The 11,608-nt window shown below is 34.7% G+C and overlaps 1 protein-coding gene across 2 annotated transcripts; it reads right to left on the reverse strand.

Annotated features, from left to right (window-relative positions):
* Nucleotides 1-457: 457 nt before the first annotated feature.
* Nucleotides 458-9,537, reverse strand: LOC133293634 (cellulose synthase A catalytic subunit 3 [UDP-forming]). 2 transcript variants are annotated; one of them, XM_061492230.1, is made up of 15 exons: nucleotides 9,288-9,537; nucleotides 8,719-8,957; nucleotides 8,400-8,595; nucleotides 7,314-7,534; nucleotides 7,060-7,174; nucleotides 6,768-6,942; nucleotides 6,211-6,477; nucleotides 5,503-5,848; nucleotides 5,251-5,388; nucleotides 4,750-4,875; nucleotides 4,450-4,662; nucleotides 4,021-4,285; nucleotides 3,473-3,675; nucleotides 1,879-2,229; nucleotides 458-1,262 (listed from the first exon to the last, which is right to left on the reverse strand). In XM_061492230.1, the coding sequence occupies exons 2-15, from the start codon at nucleotides 8,743-8,745 to the stop codon at nucleotides 678-680; spliced, it is 3,228 nt and encodes a 1,075-aa protein (XP_061348214.1). In that variant the 5' UTR covers nucleotides 8,746-8,957; nucleotides 9,288-9,537; the 3' UTR covers nucleotides 458-677. The 2 variants fall into 2 exon arrangements, with proteins under 2 accessions (XP_061348214.1, XP_061348209.1); XM_061492225.1 differs by having other exon boundaries at nucleotides 6,765-6,942.
* Nucleotides 9,538-11,608: the final 2,071 nt, after the last annotated feature.

Consider the following 11,608-nt stretch of genomic DNA (forward strand, 5'->3'; position numbering starts at 1 on the left):
TATCGATTATATTCACTCAAGAACAGAAGCTTAGGCCTTGTAGATTTCTAAAATCAACAGACATAACAGGTTTTACTCCTAGAAGCTGGACAATAAGTAATAATTAACGTAAAAGATCAATGAATGGAACATTGTCAATTTGTGAACTTTAAGTTGTTTTTTCCCCTTTTTTGGATCTTTGACGTCATCTCTTTTTCATCATGAATTCGAGCGATGCTAAAATTATTGGTTTCCAACGGGACAAAGAGGGATAGGAGAAATCAGAACTCGTAAGGATGATAAAACAGCAAGTTTTGGAGCTAGCAAAGAGAGGGAAAAAGTTAATTATTTTGTATTGCAACGAAATCAGAAGAATAACACAGTAACATAGCAGCGATGTATGTATACAAGGATGTGATCTGATGAATAATTTAATTACGATAAAAACAGCTTCTCCAGAAAAATGAAGGTATGTTCAAAATATTACAAAAAAATAACAATCTTACACAATTCAATTCTAATTTAATTTCTTCTTTATCAACCATCAACAGCACATAATTTAAACATGCATGAGAAAAAAAAAATTCAAAAGCTGTAAACAAAAGAATTGCTAGACAATCACAACATTTCCACCAAGCTTTTGTTGTTGGTTGAGCCAGGTGAGTGACAAGTTATTCAATCTGCCAGCTTTAATTTCTCTAGCAGTTAATTCCACACAGCTCAACATCAGGACCAGTGACTCTTGTTGTAAAAGGGTCAATTCTGACCCATAGCAGAGAGAAAATGGATGCAAGCAAAATGGACCAGACCACAACAATGGTTGGTGTTCTGTTCTGGCGTCCCATGAGACCTTTGAGGAAGGGATATAGATGGATGATCACCCAAAATGCAAAGAAAAGCTTACCAAACAAGGGACCCCATGATTGGTATCCACTGTTAATGGCATAAGAGATCCCTGCAACAACCCCCACAAGGTTTATGATGAGAAGAGTTGTGGGTGGAATGAGAAGTGTTGTCCATTTAAACATGTAGAGTTCTGCAGAGTCTCCATCTTCATCTGATGCCTTTGAGGTAACCGTGAAGTTAGTGTCAATTCCAGCAAGCACTTTGAGTAAACCTTGGAACACAGCAAAAAGATGGGCTGAAACACCACCAATAACCCAAAATTGTTCATTTCTCCACCACTCATCAATTCCAACACCGCTCCACCTCATCTCAAGGATGCCCGTTGCAAAGATGGAAAGAAAGAGAGAGATAAACCATATACTCGCAATGTTACTAATCTGCAAGGCAAAAAAAATAAAAATCATTACAATATGTACCCAAAAAACAAAAGTTTCAATAGTGTCACACAAGATCACATTCTGAGAAGTGTTATGTTTGCATAAGAGGTGCTTCAATTTACAAGGTCTAGAGTGCCAGTTTCAAACTGTCATGAGGAAAATACGGGAGAATTACAATGTAAGATATCCTCATGAATATGTTTCCAATTTTAGGATGCATTAGCCCAAAGAATTCTAAATCAAGAAAATATATGACCAATATATGAAGGACATTCATAACTATTTGGTTAATCTATCATAAATTGGAAATATGTTCACTATATCCTATATTGTAATTCTCCCATAAAAGAAACAACTTTTGAAGATTTTCTATAAATGATGATTGATAGCTCTGGCCATCTGTAAATCCTCATATTGTCATCACTTCATCTTATGGTTTATTATAAATGATGATTGAATATTGTCATACTTTTCTTTCACTCTCTCTCTGTTATTATTATTTATTTTGCATTTAGTTATATATCCCACTCATAGCCACAATCAGGTAACATTATCCAAAATAAGACTATAAGGAAAATGCTATTTACAGAATTATGCTGATGAAGAAGTCACAAACCTGTGGAATAATGAACTTGTTAGTGAGGAGACAGACTGCGGGTAAGGTACAATACATGAGAAGGGGAATGGAAGTGATTGGATAAATTGTGGTGTTCACATATGCGAACCTCTCAAGCCACTTTAGCCTTCCACTATAACCATACCAGATGGGACAGTGTCGACTTAGAAGAATTTCCACTGATCCTAAAGCCCAACGAAGCACTTGATTAAGACGATCTGAAAGATTGATAGGAGCAGAACCTTTAAATGCTGCAAGCTTAGGCATGCAGTATATGGACCTCCAACCACGGGCATGCATCTTAAATCCAGTAAGAATATCTTCTGTGACAGAACCATAAATCCATCCTATCTGTGGAACAGAAGACAAATAGTGATTATCTTTGAAGATAATTATATAAATGCATCCTCATTTTTTTTTTTCTAATAACACAATCATTACATTACAGGCACCCATATTCAATACAGAAGATACTAATAAACTAAAGAATGTTAGAGTTGACACACAAAAAAAACCTTTCCATATGAGTTTTAACTAAGCTTTTTAATTTTTTATCCAGAGTCGAGAAACCACGAACTGGGACGGTCACATCTATGGATAGTGGCCATGAAGAGAAGTTCAACAAAACAAATTGGTTATGCAGGCAAAGTCCCCATGGCTACAGATGGGAGGTGGATCATGGATGAAATGTTCACAGCACCTGACAATTTAGGTGCTTCTATAGGGTTGATCCAGGCTAAATCCTATAACCCTCGTCCCATCTCGTTCAATAAATCAATAAGAACAATCTGGGAAAAAATTATGCCTCATGTCTATATTACATAGAATAGGAGACATTTTAAAGGTTCCCCATTATAAATAGGGGAAAATATTAGGGGACTCTAAAAAGCCAGCATTATATTGATTCATGCTTTGGCAAGCCCTGCTCCAAAATCTCTTTCTCTGCCAGCATAGTACCATTTCATGCATGACTCATCATAAAAGATACACATGGAAGCATTCATGTAAAATATTGATATCATTACAGGCAACCATGCGTATTTTATATTAAGATTAATTTATTGGATCTTTGGTCTCTGAATGCACTAATCTATTGGCAATAATCGGATAATGGTATGTGATGGGCCTGGCTGAATTAATGATGGGCCTGAGATAATTAGTTAGTTAATTAGAGAGTGATTCTAGAATATTCTCAAATAATAGGATATAAGGAGGGGAGTGTGGGAGTGTGAAGGGGCATGAAATTAAGCAAATGGTGAATGGGATTTTGGGAAAGGATCTCTAGGGATCTCGAGGCCTAGGTGTTTGGCTTTGAGGGTGTGTTGAGACCTTTGGAGCTTATCTTTCTGCATTGTTATTTCCAATATTTCTATCTTGTAATTGAGTACTGTGAGTCTTATTTCTGAGTTAGGTAGTAGTATCAAGTAGTAGTGTGTTGCTGTTAATTGTAAAGGGGAAATCCATTTCTCAGTATATATTAATCGAATATACTGTCATTTTTAGTTAATTTTTGCTGTTAATTGTCTGGGGTTCCATCAGTATGCAACTGGGAACAAGAAATATAAAAGAGCATTAAACATAATGTAACTCATACCTCACTTCCCCATTCTGTTTTATCCTCATAACCACAGCTGATAACATGTATTGCCTCCTTAAGAAGAGTTTCTGGAGTAGCAGACTGAGGAACACCTCCATTTTCCATAAGTGTAGAGGCAACAAAAACAGCAGACTGACCAAACCTTTTCTCGAGACTCATTTGTGACATGAGTAGTGATTTCTCATCATCAAATCCAGCACCTGAATATAAAGGTTGTTTAAGAAAAGAAAAGAGATAAACAATTAAAACAACTCACGATAAATTGCTATACACACCAAAAAAATTATAAAATGATTAGGAGAAATGTGCAGGGTTAATAAGGTAAACGCAATTTCACAGATGGGCAGTCAATTTAAGATATTATGGGAAGTGAAGTTGAAGCTCGCACAAAATCTGCAAAGCAATCTACTGTACTCTTCTTTTTATCAATGGAATAACAATATATCAAAATCTTAATATAACTCCATGTAGAAAAAATAGCTTAAATTGTAGACTTGTCAATGAAATGCACAAAGGCGGCAAGAAAAATAAATCAACAGGCATACCTTCTACCCCTTCTTCTATATCCTCTAGACTGAAGATGGGCACAGTAGGGTCAACATGCTTGCTAGATTTTTTCTTGTCTGAGCCTTTCTTGCTAGATTTTGAGCTCTTATTTCGATTTCCACCGCAGAGTGAAGAAAGCAACCCAGGCTTCTTATGCTTGGGCTTAATAGGAGGGTCATAACCATATAAAGCTGTTCTATTGAAGACACATCCAGTACCCACATAAACAGGGCCTTGAATGCCATCCAAACCTCTCAAATTTATCTGTAGAGAAAGAGACAAGAAGGAGAAAATATGTGTCACAAAGAAGTTAAATGAAATATATGTAAAGTACAAGGGATGATCCATGCTACAAGAAGTTGAATATCATTAACATAAAATTTTTTGCCTAAAACATAACAGTAATTAATATGGTTCAAGATACTTACATCAAAGAAAACAGTATTACGATTAGCATATCGATCATTCCTATCAATACCATCAAACCTCTGTGGAAACTGGACATAGCAAACATTTTTCCCAAGGTTGGGATCCATCATAAAACACATAGCTTCCCTCAAGGCCTTGCTATTGTTTATGTAGTGATCACAATCAAGATTCAATAAGAAAGGTCCATTAGTAAGGACGGCTGATACTCGAACCTGAAACAGTTATAATAATCACCAGCCGTAAGATAATCATATGGGTGGAGGAGATATGTAATTTCCACATTTTCTATAGTTACTCACAAGTGCATTCATGGCACCAGCCTTCTTGTGATGTTGGAACCCTGGACGCTTTTCACGAGAAACATAAACTAAACGTGGAAGTTCATTACCCTCAGTGTCAAGTCCTCCACTTTGGCCCAAGAAAACCTACATGGAGCACGGAAACTTAGCAAATAGCATGCTTAAAACTTCCTCAAATTCCTAACCAACATCTAACAAAGGCATGGCATGGCATAAGACTTGTTATATGTAAATTAACTACTGAAAGTAACAAATACACATAAATATCATTCAAAAGAGTAACTATTTTTCTTTCTCTTTTTACAGAAATTCAGAGAGTAAATATTAGAATCAACAGGTATATATATAATTTCATCTCTCTAATCTAAAATTTACTCTGCCTAGCTAGATGAAACTTTTGAGGTAATTCCATATATAATGAATGAGCACAAAATACTGTGGTAAGCATTCATCTTCGTCATTAGAAAACAACTAAACGAAAATATTCAATAAATAAACTACCTGGATCATTCCTGGATGGTCTCTGGTGTTGTTTCCAGGCCATGGCGTACCATCTTGCATCACCCATCCTTCATCAGGAACCTTTTGTGCCTTGGCAACAAGTCCATTGACACGAATTTTAAATTCTTCATATTCTCTCTGTGAAACAAAAAGGAAGTAACATTAAAAGAAACCTCTAAGATAATTGAGTAGTGGGTAGCGCACATTCAAGCCCAAACAGCACAGTAATCCATCTGTAAGTCAATCTTTTACCTTCATTGCTCTACGATCTTTGACAAATGATGGTTGAACCTTATCTTTCAAGTAGTCAATCTTTTTTGCAAAATACCACTCAGGTGCCCGGGGTTCAATACTATATTTCTTAGCAAAGGGAACCCATTTCCTTGCAAATTCTGATGTCTCAGCCAAAGCTTCAAATGTTAACATAGCAGCACCATCATCAGAGAGATAACAGGAGACCTTATCCACCGGGTAGTCAACAGCAAGAATAGACAGTACAGTATTGGCAGTCACAAGTGGGGGCTCCTTTAATGGATCAACAGTACTGACAAAAATGTCAACAGCTGCTAGCTGTGATGGTTCCCCTTCCCGATCATATCTGCAACTCACAAGGATTTTGTATTAAAAGAATACCACATAATGAAGGAAAAACTGTTAAATATTTTGATGGTACCAGTACCCTATTAACATGAAAGATTGGAGATAAAATCCTACAAGACTGTTCCAACTTCTAAGACAAGGAAAAGATGCAAATTACAGTAATAATCACCAACAACAGTGATATATAGTAGAAATAACAAAGAAAATTACAAGTAAAAGTGATAAGTGAGATAGTTTCCTCTATTCCTCTCTAGAGGAATTTCCTAACTAACTCACTTATCACTTTTAGGCCCAGCATATTTCAAATGATGTTTTCCTTGTACAGAGAGGGAAAGTTGTGATAGTCTAGAAAGGCCCTACCTTAATGCAAGCCTATCAAGATATGTTTCACGGTTCACAGGGAGCCACTTCGGGAACTGATCCAATATCCAAGATATGGCAAACCAAATCTCACATATAACTGATATCAACCACAACGCAAATGCATTGGGCACAGGATTTGTTATTCGATAATGCAAAAAAATGCAGAGAATAACCAGCCGCAAGGCAATGACCATACGATATGGATTTATCCTAGACGATGGAATAGAGACCTTCCTGGAGAGAGGTTGCCGAGCTTCATCATTCCTGCATAATAAAAAAATGATGTAATCCTGTCTAACACTTAAATCTGAAAACCAGGGACAAGCATTGGGCTCGTAAACAAGACACTTGATTGAATGGATTTGCTTTTTTCAACACAACCATAAAAAAGATTTACAACAGAATGGGATTGCAAACTCTCCACGTTTCAGTCATGACACAACACGACACATTCAAAATAGCACATTGATACCAAAAGAGCAAGGAGTAAAGAGGCTTATAACAGAAATGAAGCAGCACAGATTTTTATAATTAAATAAAGAAGTACTCACAACAAGGAATCATCCACAAGCACATCAGTACTAGCATCAATATCTCCAGCTCCTCTTTCAGAAGTAGCTTGGCCTGTGCTCATTGGAACAACATTCTTATCTTGCTTCATTTTCCAGCCATCAACTCTTTCTTTCCATGCTACATTGCCCAATCCTGGATCCATAACCCTAATATTTGCTGCACAAGGAATATAACCAAACACCTAAAATCACTATCAGAGAGCTAGAAAAAGATATATAACAATGACACTAAACGAAACAGCACTTAGTTTGAGAGGGGGAAGGAGAGAGATACGTGATTGATTGACATCAGATGAATACGGAAGATTATGGACACGCTTCCCCTGACCAACTCCAGGAGATGCCATTGACAGCCTCTCAGGTGAGGCTGCAGATAATTCTCCAGATACCTGAAATTGAAGGTATATCAAAGAAAATCAAATTTCAAATTCCAAGTAGAGATATTAGCTAAAAGGGGGGTGATGGAGAAAGTGGACATTTAAAGTGTGGGGTAGATAAAAATATCACAGAGGAACCCAGTTGAATGACCTCTTGTCCACTTGTCAGCAGAGGAATGTGATTGTGAGAAACTTCCTTATCATAATTTGGAGCACCAACTTCCTCAGCTCGCCCATATGCCATTTTCCAGCTCAACATGTGTTCTGCAATTTTCTGCTTTTGGTTCTGATTTTCTGAATTGTAATTGAAGTCACTAGCACCAACATCAGCACCACCATCCTCTTCCTGGTCTCCGAGAATTGCAGGACTACCTGGAATCAATTAAATAAGCAGGGTAATTACTAATTACATTAAAAAAAGGTCGAGGTTCTTAATATATTGATAGGCTATTGCATACAAAACAGCAAACATGATATCAAGAAAAATACAATGTGTGCCTGAACAACATTTATCTTGCAGGTAAACAATCCTAGTGATGAAAACAAAAGGATTATGTACCAGGGGGCACTGGCATGGAGAAAACAAAATTCTTAAGCATAAATGAATCTAATTATTTTATGATCCTGTATTGCAGTTTGCAGTAAGTAGATCAACAAGCCTAAAATTAGTTAATTACTAAGAACTCAACCTCCTTGGCCAAGGAACTACTGTCATATAGATAATAAAAGCCAATTACTTAAGTTGCTGGGGTATTCTCCCAATTATAGATCAAGCAATTGGAATAGGTCATCAAGTACAAATGAATTCTTCAATAAACTGTCATCATTCTTTGCAGATTTAGCTGGAGCGAAAGGTTATAGTCCAGACTATTAATGTTAGGGGCACAGCTTACAACTACCAGCACTGTTTGTTTGTTGATTCCAAGAGTGAAAGACTCATTTGGGAATACAGGCTTTGTTTACTGACTTTAGCCTTAGGCCTGTCATAGCTATAGAAATTCCAGTACTATAATTCATTGAGAAAATGCTCTTCAAATAAAAGGATACATTCTCTAATAAAAATCTGCATCGTTCTCACTCAGTTCATATAAAAGAGATCAATTTGCAACCAAGCAAACTTCATATTTTCAAGCATATCAAAATCTTATTTTGATTTCGTCTTATTAAGCTTGCTCTAGATGCTTTAAGAATATTGAAAATTACATTATGATAGACAACAGATATTATGCTTCTTTACCTTTGTGCTTCTTGTACCGGGCTTTGCATTGGGGGCAAGACTTATTCCCATCCTTCCTTTCGTACTCATAGCAGGGTCTGCAGACAGGGAAAGCACAAAAATCGCAAGCAATGAATGGTTCACCATCCACAGTGTTCCCAACATTATCACCACAGATCTGGCAGACTTCGCCACCTAATGCCTTCATTGGCTTTGCCTGAGAATTGGAAATGGTATCAAAATTTGTCATTAAGTATCACTGAATAATAATTTCACCCAAAACAACAATTTCTTCTTATTCTATTTGAAGGAAATCAAATGGAAAATTCATACAACTCACCCCAGCTTCTCCTTCTGACTCCATCATCGGTTCCTACTTAGCTCAGCCCAGATGGCAAAAAGGGATCAAACGATAGTTCAAGCTTTCAACAAGATACACACATTACTCAAAAACCTTATGCACTTCCTAATTGTTGAGAAGATCAGTTTGGAAGATTACTCTCCTAATCCACTCCTTGTCCCACTTCAGAAGCAGCTCCGTTTTTTGTACAGAAATTGAAGCTCGGATCTGTATAAGACCTTACAACAAAACCATGAATAACATTACTATGTGCCAACAATCATTACCAGCAGTTTGTAACATGGAAAAAGTTTAGATCTCTTGAACTTTGATTGAGGGTCAGACTTAAACCCTGAAAATTTCATTGTGTATGACTGATGCAACAATGCACTTGAAATCGCCGAAGGCAATAAAAAAAAAAAATTATTCTTTCCCTCGATATTTTCGCAAGATCAATAACAGTGAACTGAAATCTACTTCAAAAAAAAAAGGACACGATTTTAATTTTTCTCAACTTCCTCAATAACAAAACGTAAACCAAAACTTTGCACATTGCATCAAAGACTTACCTTAAAAATGTGATTTTTGCCACCAAAACAGATGGATCACTCAGATTCTGAACAACCTCAAACAAAATTCTTGGGCATTGATGCCCAAAACTGGATCAAAATCCCCAAACTTGAAAGCTCACAAAGAAAGTGAGAGAAAGAGACAGATTTAGCACTACACCAATTCAACAATTCCCACCAAGGAATGAAACAATATCAGAAGATTCAGAACTAAATAGAAAGAGACTCAGATCGAATTGACCGACAGAAAGAGAGTAACACCATAAAGATCTCTCTCTCTCTCTCTCTCTCTCTCAAAGCTTTAGCTTTCTCTCTCTATGTTCATGTGTATAGCTGTAAATATATAAAAACACAAATGGCTTAAACACGACGAAAGGGACAACGTAACCACGAACTTAGACTATGATGCCTCCACCGACAGCTTTCATATACAGCTGGAGTTTGAAACAGTGTTTCACTCAGACATAGCAATTCAGTAAGTCTGAACTGTTACATGTACTGTAAATGGTTTTGACTTTTCACTTTCGATCTAAGGTTACCTATAGGTTATTTGATAAATTAAATTAAATATATAACTTTAGTTAGAATACTAAAAATGTAATTAAAATAAAGACTTATTTTTTTTCCACATATATTAAACCCGGCCCAATTATTAATCTGTCCAAGTACTGAATTACTGGGTCTCTAATTCATTACTGGGTCTCTAATTCAATGGATCATTAGTTCAATCGCATAATTTAGCAAATATATATAAATCTATAATTTATATTAAAAAAATTATAAAATACTTTAATATCTATAAAAAAAAATGATACCGATTTCAAATATTTAATATGAAAATAATAAATTACACATTATTATCCAACAAATTAAGATAATATAAAAAAAATGATGTTTCAGATTCAATGGAATACATCTCTAACTATAAATCAAATCAAAATTCTATGCATATTGCATCACCAAGATAATATTAGGGGGTGTATTGGATTAAGATTTCAAATAATTTTAATGGATTATTTTTGGACAAAAAAATCCACAAGTATTCAATTAGGATTTTAAAGGATTGAAAAAACCACGTAGTATTCGATTAGAATTTTAAAAGATTATTTTAGAGTCCGTCCAAATCTGTTAGTATTCAATCAAGATTTTAAACAATGAAAAAATAATCTTGTGGTATTCAAAAATCTAACGATTTTAATAGATTTTCTATTGGTATGGATTTCGTGAGACTTTTTAATAAGAAATATAAATAGGATGCCACTCTCACAATCTCACCCTAACCCCTAGAATTTCTTAAGATTTCTCTATTGCAATATTTTCTTCTTTCTTTGTCAGGTTTGACCTGCTCGAAATCAAGTTCCGCCATGAGAGCTTTATCAAAACCCAAAAAAAACATATTTTTGAGCGATTTTCATAACAAAATAACCCAAAAACAACAAAGCAATGAGATTTTAATATAATCTATCTAAAAATTAGCATATTTTTTAGCCATTTTTGAGAGATTTTAGAAGTTTAAAAAATGATTTTTCAAGCTATGGGTCGCGATTTTTCTTGGCACAAAAAGGTGTAATTTTGTATTAAAAATAACATAAAACAGTGAAAATTCCTATATTGAAACTTTCAAAATAATTTTCGTTTTACATCAATAAAACAATATCAATTTAAAGAAAAATTGAAACTTTCATAATATCCTATATTTTGTAACAATACAATTATGAATGAAATTCCTTCACTATAAGAAACGATTTCAAACAATTTTTGTGTCAATAGATAATTAAAAACTTATTTTCAAAAGCCTCAAAGCAATTTATGGTTTCAATGTATCGATTGAAAAAATTTGAGAAATTTTCTAAAGTTTCATGTAATAAAACCCAAAAAATTCAGATTCGAAATTTTCTTAGAATATTCAATGAAAACATGCATATTATATATGGTTAGAAAACTCTCATCACGTAGAACAAACCCCCCCAAGATTTTCAAGATCAATTGCAAAAAATTTCAAATAAAATTTAATCATGAACTTTAGATTCTATATGCAAATTTAGAATTATTTTAAAAAATAAAAAATTGGATCTTATAATCATATATACATAGATCTGATACCAAATGAAGAAGATAATTTCCAACCCATTGGTCAAACCCAAGAGCAGGAACGAGAAAATGCTAATGCATGGAAGATTAGTATAGCTTTAGATATGTGGAGAGTTGTTGCTTAATAATTTTGAAGTTTGTTAAATATTATATTATGTTTTACTTACTTTTTTATTAATTTTATTGCATTTCTTTATTATTTTTTATTGACTCTTGTAATTTTGAATATT

This window comes from Gastrolobium bilobum, unplaced genomic scaffold (genome assembly GCF_033153095.1).
Source record: "Gastrolobium bilobum isolate Gb01-03AN ecotype WA unplaced genomic scaffold, APGP_CSIRO_Gbil_v1 utg49475, whole genome shotgun sequence".
Lineage (NCBI taxonomy): Eukaryota > Viridiplantae > Streptophyta > Magnoliopsida > Fabales > Fabaceae > Gastrolobium > Gastrolobium bilobum.

Excerpts from the sequence above, each read along its gene's own strand:
- LOC133293634 (XM_061492225.1), bottom strand. The coding sequence starts at position 8,745 with ATGATGGAGTCAGAAGGAGAAGCTGGG. Across the intron at positions 7,535-8,399 it reads CCGGTACAAGAAGCACAAAG|GTAGTCCTGCAATTCTCGGA; the intron begins GTAAAGAAGCAT and ends AATTGATTCCAG. Across the intron at positions 4,663-4,749 it reads CTGGTGCCATGAATGCACTT|GTTCGAGTATCAGCCGTCCT; the intron begins GTGAGTAACTAT and ends TAACTGTTTCAG.